Raw genomic sequence first — 19,623 nt, forward strand, 5'->3', positions numbered from 1 at the left:
AATGCCTTCCTTTATTTCTGGAGAAGGAGAAATGTCAGGGAAAGCTCCACTGACAAGGAAGTTCTTAAGCTGAAACTTGAAGGATGAGTAGGCTTTTGCTGGAGGTATATGTTGGAGTAGGGAATCAAGTTTGGGAAGTAATATAACCTGTCAGAGATGAACTTTCTGTAGTAAAGCACTGGCAGATGATTCAAGAATTTTGGAATTAAAAAAACCTCTAAATTTTATATCCTGTAACCAGAGAGCTAGTCTCAGTCCATCCCTGCACTAAACCAAAGTTCTTGGAAGCCCAAAAATGTGATAGGCACCAAACTACCTTACATCTTAAAATGAAAATTATGTAACATAAAAAAAAAGTTAAAAAATTGTTGTGTTCACATTATGGGCATTTTTAAGTTACTCCCTATCACCTTACTTTGGTCTGTTAATAGTGTAAAATTATCTTGTCCTTAAAATACCTTCATATGGATATATTTTATTTAAAGTCTATGTCCAGGAAATAGTAATTCACAATTAAGTTTGTCAATGTGGTAAAGTATATTAAATCATTCCTCCCCAGAAGCATTTTATTTTTGCTAGGCCATTTTCATGTGCCTCTGGATACTGGAACATATAGCCAACAAAAGTCACTTTCATATAAAGCATGTGACCTAAGTAAAGCTTCTGTCATTTGTTTTAATAATGCTATTGCATTTTTTGAATCTGAAGCTTTTTTCATTGTTGTTTTGAGTTTTTTTGTTTGGTTGGGTTTTTTTTTGGTGGTTTATTCTGAAACTGTTATGGAGGAGGAACTAGGTCATATGTAAGAATAAGCTACAAATTTACTTTGATCACTGTGAACTCTAAAGATGTTTTCTTAGTTATGTGACAATATTTAATGATAGGACTATAGTTTTACTCTCTTCTTAGCTCTTTTATTTGTAATGCTTGTATTTTTTATAAAATCTTTGGGATTTTAAGATAATGCAGAGGCTAGTACATTTGGTATGAAAATGCAAAAATGTCATGATTCATTTTCAAGTATTCCTTTGTGCCAAAAATCAAATTCTAAAAATTATAATGCTATTTGCTGGTTTGGTTTCCCTAGGTCTCATCAGTTTGTGGTTACAAAAGGAGCCTCTTCCAAATCCCATTTTTTTTAAGTGCCTGTAGCTTTAACAAATGCTCACAAATCTAGGCAGAAGAGAAAAGAGGTTTTGGATTTCATACTTTTTAGAGTATGAGAGTTTTTATTTTTCAATAATTTAAAACTGTGTGCTTCCAAAGCCCTTATCTGGTGGCTAGAATAACATTAACCTATGTTGATTCCTTTGCCTAGGACAAGATGAAGTCAGAGGAGAAAGTAGCAGGCAAGCATCAAAAGGTTGAGGGTGTAAGTGGGTAGTCTGGGATGACGCAGGAAATGCACTATGTGCCAAAGGTTCCTGAACCCTGGCATGTAGCCTAGTCATTAGGGAGTTCAGATTTTATTTCTTTCTCAGTGCCATAGAATTGCTGATAATGCTTGCTAGAAATAGTTTGAAACTATGCCACACTAACAGTATAGTTATACAATTAATTTTTTTAACTGATTTTTTTTTTTACTCCTGTTAAAGAGAGGTGTTATTGAAACATAAAGATTCTCTTGTGTTATTTTAAAAATATAGAATATTGAGATGGGGAACTGAATACAGAAGCTGACTTTAGCGTAAGTGGTTTTAAGCTTCTTTACATCATGAAAAGTATGCTCATTTTATCAGAAAAAATCCACATATATCCAGATTTGCATACAATTTCAGAGATTCACAGATGTGAATCCCATTTATGGACCCTGCTATAGGTCACTTTATTTTTATTTAGTTTGTGGCTAGTGTAATTCGTTGCAGAGATGATGCTAATGAACCGAATAGGTTTAATTTCCATGAGGGACATTTAGCTGTACTTAAACTACAGTCACAAATATAAATGTAACTATTTTATGTGTGAAAAAGAATATACACACCCACACATATGTGCATGTCATTGATTATAGCATGATTGGATGACATTGTGTGACTTAATCACAACTAAGAACAAATGCATAAGTGGATGCTATGGTTTCTCTGGGAATAAGGAAAAACTTATTCTCCTGGAATTGTCATATTATTTTTAAATCATGTTATTTTGGAATATGGCGATGCTGAATTTAAAATTCAATTTAATTGAAAATTGATTTTCTTTTTTGAGTATTTCAGTATATCTTCTCAAAATAATTGAGGAAATCTTAAGGAGTTCCTAGACTTGACTGTGTGATCACTGATAATTCTAGTCATGAATTAAATATTGCAGTAGTGTGTGTGTGTGTATGGAAGGGTCTTCATTTTATTTTTTTTTTGTCTCAACTTTAGATGAACATAGTAATTCCAGTCTTGGTGGAATTTAGCAAAAAAATAAAAGTCTATAAAATTCAGTGGTTCTCAGCCTCAATTGTCTTGACATCTTGTTAAAGATTTATATATTCTTTTAGACCCTCAAATTTACTTTGTTTTTTCTTTAATTTATCCCAGAAGCTTACATGCATGGTATGTAATTTAATGTTATTTAACATGCTTACAGAGTAGATATTAAGTGAATATACTTCATGCAACTTAATGCTCCAGTTACTTGTGTGTTCCTCTTGTAACTTTATGAACTTTGTAAGCAAACTTCCTATGAACCCCCTTTGAGAAATATAGCCATAGACTACAGCATTAGAATTCAAGCTATTTGTTTGAGTTGGAGCATGTTATAGATTTGCTTGAGTATACAGTATAACAAATCATATAATCCTTCATGGCTTAACATACAAAACTCAATATTTGTTGAGTGAATAAATGTCATGTGCCTTTAAGATGAGCAATGAGTTCCAGTTCTGATTTTGAGACCTGCCTTCTTTCCCCATGTAAGTTATTACAGGGCACAATTGTAAAGTGTTTAAAAGATAAATAAGATTGACAAACCTTTAACCAGTCTCATTAAAAAAAAAAAGACACAAATAAAATCAGAAATGAAAGAGGAGAAGTAACAACTGACATCACAGAAATACAAAGGATTGTAAGAAAATACTATGGAGAACTATATGCCAACAAATTGGACAACCCAGGCAAAGTGGATAAATTCCTAGAAACATGCAATCTTCCAAAACTGAATCAGGAAGAATCAGAAAACCTGAATAGACTGATTACAACTAATGAAATTGACATAGTAATAAAAACTCCTAGCAAACAAATGTCCTGGATCGGATGGCTTCACAGGCGAATTTTACCAAACGTTCAAAGAAGAACTATCACCTATTCTCAATATTCCAAAAAATTCAAGAGGAGAGAAGACTTTTAAGCTTTTTTTATGAGGCAAGCATTATCCTAATTCCAAGACCAGATAAAGATACTACAAAGAAAGAAAATTATAAGCCAATATCCTTGATGAACATGGATGCTAAAATCCTCAACAAAATATTAGCAAACCAGATCCAGCACACATTAGAAAGATCATACACCATGATCAAGTAGGATTTATTCTGGGGATATAGGGTGGTATTGTATTCATAAACTAGTAAATGTGATAAAATGAAATATAAAACCACATGATTATATCAATAGATACAGAAAAAGCATTTGATAAAATCCAGCACCCATTTATGATAAAAACTCTCAACAAAGTGGGAATAGAGGTCTCTTACCTCAACATAATAAAGGCCATATATGACAAACCTACTGCCAACGTCATACACATTGGGCAAAAACTAAAAGCGTTTCCCTTAATATCAGGAATAAAGCCAGGACCATCCACTTTCACCACTATTCAGCATAGTACTGGAAGTCCTAGCCACAGCAGTCAGACAAGAAAAGGCATCCAAATTGGAAAGGAGGAAGTAAAATTGTCATTCTTTGCAGATGACATGATGGTGTACACAGAAAACCCTAAAGACTCCACTAGAAAACTGCTAGATCTAATAAATGAATTTGGCAAAGTAGCAGGATGCAAAATTAATATTCAGAAATCAGTTGCATTTTTATACGCCAATAATGAACTATGAGAAAGAGAAACTAAAAAAATCCCACTTGCAATTGCATAAAAAATAAGGTACCTAGGGATAAATTTAACCAAGGATGTGAAAGACCTGAACTCAGAAAACCATAAGACACTGAAGAAACTGAGAAAGATACCAACAAATGGAAGCATATACCTACCGTGTTCGTGGATTAGAAGAATTAACATCTTTAAAATGTCCATACTACCCAAAGCAATCTATAGATTTAGTGCAATTTCTCTTAAAACACCAATGACAGCCCTAGCCAGTTTTGCTCTGTGGTTAGAGCGTTGGCCTGCAGACCGAAGGGTCCTGGGTTCGATTCTGGCCAAGAGCATGTACCTCGGTTGCAGGCTCAGGGATGCTAGCTGTGGTACATTTACACGGTGGATTGATTACTGCCCAGCCTTGAAAGAAAAAAAAAGATCTTTTGTGACAGCATGGATAGACCTGGAGATTATTATGCTAAGTGAAATAATCCAGTCAGAGAAAGACAAATACCATATGATCTCACTTATATGTGGAATCTAATGAACAAAATAAACTGGAGAACAAAACAGAAGCAGAGGCATAGATACACGGAACAGACTGAGCTGTCAGAGGGGTGAGGGTAGGGGAGGATTGGGTGAAGGTGTAAGGATTAGCCAAAAAACATATACATAACATAGAAACAGACAACAGTATGGTGATAGGGGGACAGGGACTAGATGGAGGTGGGCAAAGGGAGGGACAATGGGGACATCTGTAATAGTGTCAACAATAAAAATCAGATATAGGTGCCACATTTTATCCTTGAAGATTCTGATTTTGAAATTAGATACGGGCACATTCACACCCACAAAATTTGGTCATCACTATAAACAGCATAAACAAATACATTTAACTTCATTTGTTTTATGAAGCATACAAATGGATTTAATTCACACTCCCAGACTAGCTGTTTCTAAGAGCACAAGATAAATTTTTAAATAGAATAACAGCAGTTGAAAACCATACAATGCACTGTTAACATTCTGATGTACTAAATTTCACTCTAGGTAATATGGGAATTTCTACTATTGTGTGTCTATGCTTAATGGAAATTTTATAGGAATGCTAAGCATTGAATGGCAGTCACATTACTTAGATTACTAAGTTGGAGTTTTTAATATCTAAAAATGGATTATTCTAGCTTATGAATATCACACTTAATTGACCTTTTAATAATTTAGTAGTACTAGTAAATAATCCTTGACCAAGAAAATCCAAATCATTGCCTGTTAGAACCAAAAATGGTCTTGGCATTTGGTGACTGCTTTTAGCTTGTCAAGGGGATCCCGAGGTCTACCCAGGGAAAGAGTACAATACTATAGGAATGGAGTATCAGTATTTTTATCAGTGCAAACCTTTCCAGTAGAGATCATTACTAAATGTACCTTTAGGTATGGTCATTTAAATTTGAGGCCAGAATTAAGTCGTCGTTTCAGAGAGTCAGTTGATAATGTAATTAGCACAAATAGGTGATTGTATGGAATGAATCTGGGCAAGACCCAATACATTATAAATCCTCCAGGAACAAAGTTCTTTGAAGCCAAGTTGATCTCAGTGTGGAAGAAATATAGACCTCTTTCATCACATGTTGTAGGTGCTAACTAGGCCCTAGCTACATAGGACTTTCATATCTCTGAGTAGGACTCCATCCTAAGAGAAAGTTAAGGAACCTCCAGGAATGGAAGGGAAGGAAAGAAGCCTTGTCTTCAAATGCTTTTATTGGTCTTCTATGTGATATTTTCTTGTGATAGCATTTCTGATAGTATGGACTGGTTTTCATTACCATAGATGTTACCTGGTTATTTTATATCTGAATGTTCCTGTTTACCTGTGAAAGAAAAAAAATGTAGCTTAACTCTGCTAATAAATAAGTAGAATCTATATGTGGTTCAAGGCCAGTAATACGCATAATCTGATCAGATAAAACCAGATGTAAAGAATCATAACAGAGCTGAAGCAACAAGATGGTGGTGAGGGTAACAGCTGCACCTGCCGCCTCCCACAACCACATCAAAATTACAACTAAAATACAGAACCACCATCAGTCGGAACCTCCAGAAATCTGGCTGAATAGAAGCCCTACAATCAGGGAACTGAAGAAGCACCTAGACCGGTAGGAGGGGTGGAGACGCGGGCGGATCAGGACTGAATCGGAGACTCGCCGAGGGCCCACACCTGGTGCAGCGGTTTAAACCCGGGAGGGAATCTCAGTGGTGGGGGTTTCCCGGAGGAGTGAGGGAATCCCAGCCCCACAGCAGGCCCCCAGCCCAGGGCTCCAGGGCCGGAAAGACGTCCCCACAACTTCGGGCTGTGAAACCAGCGGGGACTGTGACTGAGGGTCGTGGAGGCTGCAGGATCCCCAGCAGCTCCTCTTAAAGGGCCGGCGCACAGACTCACTCGGACACTCTCCCTCTGATCCCCAGCGCTGGGTAGCAGCTTGAAAGGAACCTGGGACACTTGGGGAGGAACTAACCTGCCTGAAATCGGGACGACAGGTGGAGGGGTGGGTTTCTCCCAGACAGAGGAGCTGGCAGAGGCCATTATTCCTTCGGCAAGTCCTCTGCGCGCACGCACACACTGCTGGCAGGCAGGCACCATATTTGAATCCCCAGCACCTGACTCTCACCTTTGACCGCCCCGTGATTCCTGGAGGCCCCGCCCCTCCCCACCTGCAGCTCATCCAGGCCATTTCCAGGGGCTTTTCTATGCAAGTGACCTCTGGAGCCTTATGCTTAGGACGTTCCTAAAATCTCCCAAACAAGCAGCAGCGTGCCCCATACAGCTTGATAAGCGGCCCCAGGCCTGGCACTAGAGGCAGCCTGCATTGGCTCATAGCTTGGCCTCTCCTGGACACCTCCAAGCCCACCACAAATAGCAGCCGACTACGGTTTGCTGTGTAGCTCATGCTGGGTGGCCCTGGGCAAGGCACTGGCACAGGCTGACTTTGCACCTCCCAGGAGAGGCCCCAGAGACAGTGCACCTGGTGGTCAGACTCGACCACACTGGATTACAACCCTACCACATCCACGAGTGACACTCAAGGGGGGTACTTGGTGAACACCAAAGCCCCACTGAAATAAATCCTGCTCCATAGGGGTGTATCCAGCACAGCAGCTCTCTTGCTGTAGTTGCAGCTGGTCCTCACAGCTGATTGGCCTGGGGTCAGTTCCTCCCAGGGATGCCCACAGCAACCAACGCTCAACTACAACAGGACAGTGCACACAGCCCACACAGGGGAGAACTCAGAAGGCCCAGCTCAGGTGACTGGGGAGGCTGAGCCACTGGACCCTACAGGACACCTACTACACAAAGCCACTCTACAAATTCCAGAAAACATAGCAGCTCTACCTAATACACAGAAACAAACACCTGGAAGCAGCCAAAATGTGGAGGCAAAGAAACATGTCACAAAGGAAAGAACAAAAGAAATCTCTAGAAAAGGAACTAAATGAAATAGATCCAAGCAAGCTAACAGATACAGAGTTCAGAATAATGGTTATAAGGATGTTTAAGCAGACTATTAGGGAAATAACTGAGAAAATCGACAGCGTAATAAAGTACCAATTTGAAATGAAATCTACAGGAACTGAAATGAAGAATAATTTACATGGAATCAACAGTAGAGGACACTGAGAATCAAATCAGCAATTTGGAACATGAGGAAATGAAAAACACCCAACCAAAAGAGCAAAAAGAAAAAAGAATCCAGAAATATTAAAATAGTGTAAGGAGCCTCTGGGACAACTTCAAGAGGCCCAATGTTCATATTATTGGGGTGCCAGAAGGGGAAGAAAGAGACCAAGAAATTGAAGACCTATTTGAAATAATAATTACAGAAAACTTCCCCTACCTGGGGAAAGAAATAGACTTACAAGCCCAGGAAGCACAGAAGGTCCCAAACAAGAGGAACTCAAAGAGGCACACAGCAAGACACATCATAATTAAAATGCCAAAGGTTAAAGACAAAGAGAGAATCTTAAAAGCAGCAAGAGAAAAGCAGTTAGTTACCTACAAGGGAACAGCCATACTACTGTCAGCTGATTTCTCAACAGAAACTTTGCAGGCCAGAAGGGAGTGGCAAGAAATATTCAAAGTGATGAAAAACATGAAACTACAACCAAGATTGCTCTACCCAACAAAGCTGTCATTTAGAATTGAAGGTCAAATAAAGAGCTTCACAGATAAGAAAAAGCTAAAAAAGTTCATCACCACCAGACCAGCACTACAGGAAAAGTTGAAGGGTCTTCTTTAAGAAGAAGCTAATGAACAGAAGAATCTGATCAACTAAATAGATCCAGAGACATTGACGCATATAACAGATGATCATATTTCAGAGGAAAGAGGGAAGGGGGGTGGAGGGTGGGAAGAGATTAATCAAAGAAGTTATATGCATATATGCATAACCCATGGACACAGTTAATAACAGGCTGAAGGCCTGGGGAGGGAGTGGGAGCAAAGTAGAGGGGGTCAGTTGGGGGGGGAATGGGACACCTGTAATACTCTCAACAATAAAGATAAATTAAAAAAAAAAATCATAACTAATCTTGTTTACCATTATTTTTCTTTACTTGTTCTTAGGGTTTTGACCCACCCCATCAAAGTGACACGAGAACTATTTACATAGCCAACAGGTTTCCTCAGAATGGCCTTTACACACCTCAGAAATTTATAGATAACCGGATCATTTCATCTAAGGTAAGAATTAACACTTTTATTATTAAAATTACACATATGTATCACTTTGTTTTGAAAACTGGTTTATTTGTATATTCTAGTATACACTATAACCTTAAAAATTCAAGGAAATGGTTAGTAGACTTACCTTAACCAAAATTGTGAACTGTAAAATAAAAGGAGTTGCCAAATGCTAATTATCTTTAGTTTCAATTAAACTAAGGAACTAATAGTTATACTATATGCAGGCACTATATTAGGTACTTCTCATATCATTTAATCCTTACAACAACTCTGAGATAGCTTTACAAAGTGTTATACTCATTTTGTATCAGTTTCATCAAATGAATTGCTGGGAAATAATTTACTGCAGGTCACACACTAATAAGTGATGAGATTGGAGTTTTACCTCAGTTCTGTGCAATTTTAAAGCTTGACTTCCTGCCCTGACTGGTGTGGCTCAGTGGTTAGAGAATCAGCCTGTGCACCAAAGGTTCATGGGTTCAGTTCCTGGCCAAGGGCACATACCCGGGTTGCAGGTTCAGTCCCTAGCCCTAGTTAAGGCACGTGCTTGAGGCAGCCAATCAATGTGTCTCTCTCACATCAGTGTTTCTTTCTCTCCCCCTCCATCTCTCTCTCTCCCTTCTTCCTTCCTTTCCCTCCCTCTCAACCCCCTCCCCCTCCCTTCCTTCCACTCTTTTTAAAAATCAATGGGAAAAAATATCCTCAGGTGAGGATCAACAACAACAACAAAAAAACTAAACCTGACTTCCTCCAATTTTATCACTCTTCTGTAAACATTTTATAGTACCAGATACTGCTTCACTCTTACATATTTTGAAGATGTCTGTTTATTTTGAAACTGAAGAATATAGAGTAATGCTGTCCAGTAGACTTTTCTCTCATGATAGAAATGTTTTCCACACTAATTTGATGGCCATTTGCCATATAAGGCTATTTAGGGTTTGAAATGTGGATAATGCATCTGAAGAACTTAATTTTATTTTCAATTAAATGTCAATAGCCATATGCATCTAGTGGTTACCTTATTGGACAGTGCAGGTATAAAGGATGTGAGTCAAAGAGACTAAGGGTAAAGTTCTTAGATCATAACTATTGCTTCCCTCTCTTCCAGAGTGACTAATAATTTTCTCTCTAGTCCTGATTTGATCTTTCCCAATATTGTTTTAGGCCAGTGGTTCCTTTGTTCTTTCCTCTTTTTTTTCAGTCTTCAGATTATTTACATATGCAACACACCCATTAGTGACTTCTCTCATCAATTGTTCTAATGCAGAGAGCAGAAAGGGGAAATACCAGGAGTAATAGAGGAACTCTAGATTAATGACACTTAGTAAATTATGCAAGAACTAAAAGTCCTTGAAAATTTTAAGGTTTTTAAAAAACCCTTGGGTATAATTTATGTACAATAAATTCACCAATTTTAAGTATACAATTTGATGAATTTTCACAAATGGATAACGTGAATCACCACCACAATCAAAATATAGAATATATTCACCACTCTAAAAATTAACAGCCAGTTAGTTCCACTCCTCCTCACTTTCAGCACTAGCAACCACTGATCTACTTTCTTTAACTATAGTTTTTTTCTTTTCTGAAATTTTATATAAATACGTTCATATAGTATGAGTTTTTTGTACCTGACTTCTTTTTACTTAACATAATACTCTTGAGACTCACCTTTGTTGTTGCACGTATCAGTATCAGTAGTTCATTCCTTTTTAGTGCATGGTTTAGATGTCAGCCTGGATTTGCATATTGTACGTTCTGAATTTGGTTCATTTTTCTTTTGTGGTTCTTTCACTACCAGTGTTTTCCCCTTAAATTTTCAGCCCTCAACTCCAATCTCTGTCATATTTTATTGATAAGGGTGTAGTTTTCCCCTTGTTTTGCTGTCATAGCTGTGAGTTTGGATAGTGTCTCCAGACTAAGACACAGCTCACAATTCATACTCCTTCTATTTGGAATTTAAAAAATTAAACATTCTTCCAGTTTTTATTTATATTTTGGACATTTTCCAGAATTTTCAATAATTTTTTAAAATCTAGTTTTTGTAATTCTCATCTACTAGGAGTTCACAGGACCAGTGACCTCTCACAATCCTGGAAAACTTTGGGGATTATCTTTATATGATTGTTTTCATTTGCAGCAGTATTAGGTTTAATATTTTTGACCACTGTTTTGAAAATGTAGATATTGAAATAAACATTGCCCCCCTTTTTTTTAAGCATACATAAGGACTATCTCTCTCATTACTCCCTTACTACTTCCTTATTATTCCACTACTGTTTTCTTAAACTACTTCCAAACCAGGTTACCTGCGATTTTATATAAACTCTATTGAACTTCCCTACCCCTGTGCTTTTGCTATGATTTTCTGTTGGTAACCACAATTTTTAAAATATAGACTTTATGTTTTTGTAGAGATTGTAGATTGAATGTTTTTGTAGAAATGTAGAATTCATTTTTTTTACCACAGTTTCAAGAATGCAGACATTTATATAGACAGTGTCAGTTTTTTTCCTGACCATAAATGAGACTAGCTTCTATTACCCCCTTTTTACTACCTTTGTAACCTACTATTGTTTCCTTAAATTCTTCCAGACTACATTATCTTTTATCCCACAAAGCCATCATGAACTTTCATCCTCTTTGCCTTTGTTCATACTGTCCTTCCTTCCTGAAATGTTCTCCGTCTATTTGCCCTCTATTTTTAGCCTGTGAATTTATTTCCTCTCTTAAAGCCCATGTCAAGTAAGAACTCCTTTATTAAATTTTTCTTTCTTGCCCTAGCTGGTTTGGCTCAGTGGTTAGAGTGTTGGCCTGTGGACTGAAGGGTCCCAGGTTCGATTCCAGCCAAGGGTACGTACCTCTGTTATGGGAGGCAGCTAATGGATGTGTCTGTCTCACATCAATGTCTCTCTCTCTCTCCCCTCCCCCCCCCACTCTCTTTGAAAAGCAATGGAAAAAGAATTATCCTCAGGTGAGGATTTAAAAAAAAATGTTTTTTCTTCTCACTGACTGCTTTTTCTTTCAATTCTTTGTATATTCCTTCATTTTATCTTTGAATGCAGCTATTAATATTTTGTTGTTAATTTCTATTTAATATTGAATTTATCATTTTCCTCTTATAGTGCAAGTGTCTTGCACATTGTAGATGCATGATGTTTTGGTTTAATATACCATGGTAACTACCTTATTTTAAATTTAAACTTAAGCAAAAGATTTAATTTTATATCTGTATTTTGGTTTTCTTACTAATGTTAGACCTTACAAGGAAAAAAGGTCAGTTATATAGTCATATACACAACTGCAGAGAAGTTATACTTCTAATTCATTTTTGTTGACTATTATTAAATCATAATTTAAATTTTTTAAAGCATAATAAATCATTTTTCTCAGAATATTTTCATATTGTTTAATATTATTTTACTAGTGTCCCTCTTCCATATGTGAGAGAACAAGCACAGAATTTAGACTCATTCAATTTATTAATATGTTTGTATTTAGAAAACCTGGAAACAGCAATTCCTAACATTTATAAGTTAGTTTTCGTAAGAAATTTTTATTTATTCTTAGTTTTTTCATTGGATTATTGAGCTGGCCAAAGAAAATGTCCTGAACCCAATTACCTTACTGCCAATTTATGTAGTTGTTGTTTTCAGTATTTTGGAAGACAAAATATATTGTCTCTGTTATGGTTTAAATAGCTTGACATAAACTTGGGACATTACCAACCTAATTCTTACCAAGTTTATACATTTGATTTGATGACTGAAGAAGCTACATGGAATACTCTGACCCCTGTAGGGGCAACTATGCTTACTCCAGTAAAGATCAGCTGGAGATGATTTGAGCCAGAATTACAGTCTCATATATAGGTATTGAACAGTAACTTCTTTTAGTGCCAGGAAGTATCTACCTTTCTTCTCTTTAGAGCCCTGAACACAATTCCTTCTCCCAGAATCTGAAGCCACTGATTCTACCACAGGAAAATATGTTTCAGGTATCCCAGATTAGAACTGAAAAATATAATTTCACCTAAAAAAGGGAAGTTGTTAGCTATTGTACAACTCTTTATGTACCCTTGAGTCAAATAGGCTTTTGTGGACTCTTCTGGGAACCCAGCCGTATTTGTAAAATTGTTCATATGGGCCCTGCCTGGGTGGCTTGGTTGGAGCATTGTTCTATACTCCAAAAGGTTGCAGGTCAAATTCCCAGTCAGGCACATACCTAGGTTGCTGTTAAATTCAGTATGGGAGGCAACAGATCCCTCTCCCTCTCTCTCTCTCTGTCTCTCTCTCCTCCCTTCCTTCCCCCACTTCCTCCCTTCCTTTCTCTCTGAAAAATCAATAAAAACATATCTTTGGGTGAGGATTAAAAAATAAATTGCTCATATGGGAAAGGAAGTTTCAGGTCTCAAATCAACTGATTAAGAAGTGAATTTTTGACATAAGAAATTTTAGAAATTAGAACCATCTTACATTGCACCAGAGAAAATTTGGTAAACTGTCTCTTTAAATATCTTGGAATGTCAATTAAGGTTTCATTGCCTGACATCAGGATAGTTATCTAGAAAAAAACCAAACGTTGCAACCATATATATTTATTTAGTTATCCTACTAAACTTTTGAACTCCAACTTTGTGCCAAGTAGTAGTATAAGTGCTGCATAGAGCAATAAATAAAACAGTGTTCCTATCCTCAGGGATCTTATATTCTACTGGGAGAACGTACATAGGGTAATGTAGCAGTGCTACAGAGTGTTTCCCTGTTTCACATATGAAGTTGTGAGTAGTGAATGACACAAATGAAATTAGTACTGTATTCATATCCTGCCCCTATAATAGGGTATTATAGGCTTATGAGTTGATTAATAATATAGCAGACACATAGCAATTAATATGAGCCAGGTTCTGTCCTAAGTGCTCTATAAATGTATTAGCTCATTTAATCTTTATAACAGTATAATTATAAAATACAGTGTGATGATGATTGTCTTTTTGTAGAGGTACAAAAAGTGGGGCGCAGAGAGATTAGGTCCAAGGTCACTTAGGGATCTTGAATCAAGTGTGGGCCACAGTAGTTTAACCCCCTGCCATCTATATTCTTAACCATTATGCTCTACTGTTTTACTTTAAAATTGACATTGTGACAGATTTTCATGTCCTTTATGAAATTTTCTTAGTGATGATTCCAGTGATCACTTCTCTAAGGTATTATTTAATTTTTTTCACATTCTGGGTTATTTTTTCATACTCCATACTTAACAAATAATTGAATAATTATACCATTTTCTTTATTTCCAACACTGAGCTAAATAAAATATAAAACAGATTGTATCTAGTGTCAGCATTTCTATTAATTCTTATTTATCTTTAGCGTTAGGTTTAGTTTTGTGTAGTAACCAAAGTCCAAAATAAATTATTAAAATGTAAAATGTGATTTGACTTTGGGTGGTAGGCACACAATGCAATATACAGATCATGTATCATAGAAACATACACTCGAAGCCTATATAATCTTATTAACCAATATCGCCCCAATAAATTTAATTTAAAAAATTTTTTTAAACGTTGTTTTAGATTTGCTATCTCCAATTCCTAAAAAATCAAGAATTTAGTAGCAAAATTTTAGATTACAGTTTTCCTCATTTTTAAAAAGTATACTAAAATTGCAAATAAATAGTAAGAGGGAAAAAAAAGAGTAGAATGAAAGTTTTGAGACTCTAAAAACTAGATAGTTTCTGTAGCATGGGGCAGAGTTGAGGGAGGCAAATGGCGGAGGGAGAGAGTGGGGGACATGTGAAATAGTCAACAGAAAGAGTTACATTAGTGCTCACTTCAACAGCACATATACAAAAATTGGAACGATACAGCGATTAGTATGGCACACAAGGATGGCATGCACATTTGTGAAGTGTTCCATATTTTTTACGAACTTTAGAAAGAAAGAAATCCAGCAAATTTCAGTCATTAAAGAGTTACATGAATTTGTCTAAGATCTTAGTAAATCTGATTTTACTTTTATTATATCCATATAGTGTATATTATTTTTAAATTTATTGCTCTCCTGTTTTTGTTTTTGTTTTAGTATACTGTGTGGAATTTTATTCCAAAGAATTTATTTGAACAATTCAGAAGAGTGGCAAACTTTTATTTTCTTATTATATTTTTGGTTCAGGTAAGCTTTATCACTCAACAGATTGTTAAATTTATAGATAAGATTTCTAAAAATATATCTTCAGGAAAAGTTACATTGCATTCTAAATCATTTGACTGTGGGACCATTTTTGTTTTCTGTAGAGCTTCCCCATTGTATTCAGTGAGCACAATTATTTAACCACATCTAGATTTCTAAAAAACTAGCCAATGAATTTTAAGATAATTTTATTTGTTTCATTATTGATGTGCTATGGTGCTGATAACCATAATCAAAGCCAAGAAAATAACATCATTTTTCAGATGTTCTTCCAGAACATAAATATTTTGGCTTTACATGTTTTTGGCACATTTCTGCCTATGGAACCATCTTTGTACAAAGTGAATTTTTCTTTTTTTTAATGTCAGTTTTACTTTTATTTAAAAAAAGTTTTTCCCATTTTTTAAGAATCCCCATGAAAATGGATTTTTATTTAGGAGACCATTTTCTTAACTTGAATCTGTATTAATTATAGGCTGTTTAACAGTTTCTTAATTTCACATTGTGCTTTTTTTCTAATATCAAAATATCAAGAGAACAGCTTATGAAATGAGTATGAGTCAAGATTTAAAAATAGTTATTATTTTCTTTTTAAAAGGTTATTTTTTTCTGATAATACTTCAGCAATTTCAATGTGGCATTGGATTTTTGTAAGAACTCTGAACTTTTCTCTCAATAGAACCTGGGATTTCAAAAGAAAAAAACACTTGCGACGTTATTACTTTAAAGCTTGAGGAAACTTTTACTTTAAAAAAAAAAAGTTTCCCTCATGAACAGAGAAGAAACTTCTGATTTTTTTTTATCAGAAAATCAGCTTGTTTGTCTCGGAAAAGTGAGAAATTTGTACTAACCATGTCCACATAACATGCATTTGTGAAATTACCAGCGAAGATCAGGAATTCTTCGCTTGTCTGTGGAACAGAACAAATTTAATTGGCCTCTGTGGTGTAAAGGAACATTAATAAATCATTAGATCCATGTTCTAACTAGCCAAACATAATTACTGCAAACATTTCTTTACTTCTCCAGCAGTTTATTAAAACCTCAATTGTATTTAGACAATAATTTAGACAATAATTACAGCATCATTTTCCAAGCTGTACCCCCCCTCTGGCTCTGCTAGATTTAACAAAATCACTTATGGAACAAAAACCCTTTCTGTAGTCCCATTCCCTGTTCTGTCTCCCTAAGTGGTGAGTTTATTCTGAATCCCAGAGTAAAAATTACTGACAGACTTTTCAGCATTTATCAGGATGGGCCAAGAAATGTGAAATAAGAGTCAGAGCAGCTGTAGCTCCCCTCCTAGGCAAATATTGAGGAAGACCTGAAGTACTCTCTGTTAAGAAGGCAGAGTAGTGACTGAGTTCACTCGAACAGTATTTGTGGGTATTCGGTAGATTTATATATTCTGCTAACCCCAGGTAATAGCTGATGAAGTGAACTTGTAAAACTGAACTGGACTATACTCTCTGCATAATAAGTCCCTCCTATTATTTTTTACTCTGGAGTATGATACACATTTTGTATAGTGTTCTTAGAATTCCTAGTACATCTGAGATTTAAGATACCAATAGTGTGATGTGTACAATATAAAAATATAATACTCCGCATTCTTTTTTTTAATCTAGCTTATGATTGATACACCTACCAGTCCAATTACCAGTGGACTTCCATTATTCTTTGTGATAACAGTAACCGCCATAAAGCAGGTATGAAATACTTTCTATTCTTGTTTCCCCATGTCATTCATAAGTTAAGTTGCTAAATGTGTCCACTCCAAGGTATCATTTATTGTTGTGAAAATAATTTCTATAAGAAAGAAGTGAATGTTTTTGATTTCACACATGATAAAATTAAACTGAATTTAGCCACACTATTATTATTTCAGGTGACTCATGCTATGATTACCATTGTTAAAATGTTGTTCTCTTGATACACCTAGGAAGCATCCTAAACAAGCTTTTTATATGTATAAACCAAATTCTTACAAGTATACACATCAAAATAGCCTAATGTAATTCTGGTGAGTGAAATGTTTGGAGGCAGTTTTTATGTTTCTTTTTCTCATTTGATAAAAATATTTTCTAATTAGGTGAAGAGATTAGCCAAAGAACATATGTGCGTAGCCCATGGACACAGACAATAGTGTAGTGAAGTCCAGAGGAGTCGAAGGTTGGGGGCTGGGTGGAGGTGGGCAAAGCTGGAGAAGAGGAAAACATCTTTAATAGTGTTAACAATTAAAAAAAAATCTTCTAATTATACTAAAAAGGACACTTTTTTATTCTTTTGATATTTACAGGGATATGAAGATTGGTTACGACATAACTCAGATAATGAAGTAAATGGAGCTCCTGTTTATGTTGTTCGAAGTGGTGGCCTTGTAAAAACTAGATCAAAAAACATTCGGGTATGCATGTAGTAATTAATAGACATCAGTTATATTTTGATATCACAAATTCTAATCTGATTATATTTTAATTAAAAGCCTACTTTTCTACATTAAAATATTGTGATAGACCACTTGTTTAGAACCTAATAAAATAAGTCCTTGCCTTTTTAAATTGGTATATTCACTCTCCCCCAAATTCTTCATAGGTGGGTGATATTGTTCGAATAGCCAAAGATGAAATTTTCCCTGCAGATTTGGTACTTCTGTCCTCAGATCGACCTGATGGTTCTTGTCACATTACAACTGCTAGTTTGGATGGAGAAACTAACCTGAAGGTTTGTACATGTATATGTTTGAGTGTTCCTCTTGGTGAACAAAATGTCTTTGGATTAGAGTGATATTTTCCTTTGGTAAAGGTAATAAAGTGTGACCTGATAAAGGAGAAATATTTTTAAATTACTGAAATTTTAAAGAATTATTAAGTTTTTTAAAAGAAATAATGTTATATGTTTATTTCAAGGTTAACCTCACATGGTTTAGTCAAGTTAAAGAAAAATGGAAAGTGTTTTAGGAAAAATAAAATATTTTAACATTTTGGTGCCCTTTTTTTTAGATAAAGGAGATTTGAAGTAGATGGGGTTGTAAAGTACAGCATAGGGAACATAGTAATATGGTAATAAGTACATATGGTGTCAGGTGGGCACTAGGTTTGTCAGGATGATCCCTTGGTAAGTTATATAAACGTCTCATCCCGTGGCTGCACACCTCACACTAATATAATACTGTATGTCAACTGTAATTGAAAATTAAATTATTTTTAAAAAAGAAATAGGTGATATGTAGGGTCCAGTTTGGATCTTAAAACTAGTTTAATCTTTTTTTTTAGACACATGTGGCAGTTCCAGAAACAGCAGTATTACAGACCGTGGCTCATTTGGACACTCTTGTGGCTGTGATAGAGTGTCAGCAGCCAGAAGCCGACCTGTACAGGTATGGTGTAACATTCAGCATACTCATTTTAAGTCCTGTTTACAGATCTCATGTTTACAATCATAAACATGCAATGACATCTTTAGCCAACTGAAGACATTACTGAAGGGGAGGAAGTGGAGCTACCAGTTACAGGGAACAATGGCGAAAAGCAGAATTTGCCAGAATTCTAATCCAAAGTATTAATTCAAGAGCAGAGCTCTTTTGTTCAGAATTTCCTTTCCATTACCTTCTACTTCTGTGTGAACTGGCTTTGTAACTATAATAGTAAACTTCATAAGTATAATAGTAGTTATAGGAGAAGTAAGATGATTATTTTAGAAGAAAGGAATTGTGTGCTTGTGTGTATGTGTATGTGTACTCCATGAAGGCAAGGGCTATGTTTTTGTGTTCACTCGAAACTAATTCCTTTTAACATCATGATTTATTGAATGCAATGTAAAGCATCTTTCAGTGATCTGCTAATTATTGTGGGCTATGAAATACAAACAACTTTTTATTCTTAAAGTGAAATACTAAACTCATTTTCACTCAGTAACTGCTGATAGAATATAAATTACAACCACATTGTAAAATTCACCCTTAGCTTCTTATCATGTGCTACGTCTCCTTCTATTGGTTCAGATGTTCCAATCTTATCATTAGTCATTGGCTTTTCCATAATAATTTCTTACATAATTTGTTATAGATCCATATACTATTTATAATGGAATTTTCTATGTTATGTTATAAAAATCTGCAGTTTCATTATAGTCAAATGAGGTATAGAGTTTTCTAATTAACCATAAAAATTTGGGGTCCTATACTTAAAGAGCATTTAAATTGTAAGATTTAACTGTGAAGAATTTAGCACTTTAAGATTTGTATATTGCTATTATTTCTTCATCTGAAACAATGGTGTGTTATAAAAATATTATTAAAAACTAGAAAATGGAACATTAAGCAGGCATAAGTTTAATGTGAGTTCAAATATCACTAAAGTATTGATGGGTGGTTTTTATATTATCTTGGAAAATGTGGAAAAAGTTAAAACTTTTTTTAATAGGAAATAATTCACTGTTAAATGTAAGGTGTTCCTCTTTATTTTCTCTTTTCCTCTTACTGAAAGTATATATTTTGTTTTAAATATAAATGTAACTACTATAGAAGACTTATAGTGGAAATATAACTCAATTAAATTTATTGCTGTTTGTATTCTTTCATTCAACAAATTATTGTTGAGCACCTATGTGCTCATTATGGTGGGTGAGAAATAAGATAATCAGCTGGTATCTGCCCTTGAGGAACTCATA

General features: G+C 35.4%; 1 protein-coding gene across 3 annotated transcripts in view; it reads left to right on the top strand.

Moving 5' to 3' along the window:
* Window positions 1-19,623, top strand: part of ATP11B (ATPase phospholipid transporting 11B (putative)) — a 91,241-nt gene that overhangs the window by 10,388 nt on the left and 61,230 nt on the right. For 2 of the 3 annotated variants that reach the window (XM_081137812.1, XM_081137813.1), the window contains exons 2-7: window positions 8,636-8,752; window positions 14,845-14,934; window positions 16,581-16,661; window positions 17,252-17,359; window positions 17,548-17,676; window positions 18,228-18,331. In XM_081137812.1, coding sequence (XP_080993938.1) covers window positions 8,636-8,752; window positions 14,845-14,934; window positions 16,581-16,661; window positions 17,252-17,359; window positions 17,548-17,676; window positions 18,228-18,331 — 629 coding nt within the window. The remainder of the gene's footprint in view (window positions 1-8,635; window positions 8,753-14,844; window positions 14,935-16,580; window positions 16,662-17,251; window positions 17,360-17,547; window positions 17,677-18,227; window positions 18,332-19,623) is intronic. The other variant, XM_081137814.1, reaches the window with a different exon arrangement.

The sequence above is a fragment of the Miniopterus schreibersii genome (assembly GCF_964146895.1).
Source record: "Miniopterus schreibersii genome assembly, chromosome: 5".
NCBI lineage: Eukaryota > Metazoa > Chordata > Mammalia > Chiroptera > Miniopteridae > Miniopterus > Miniopterus schreibersii.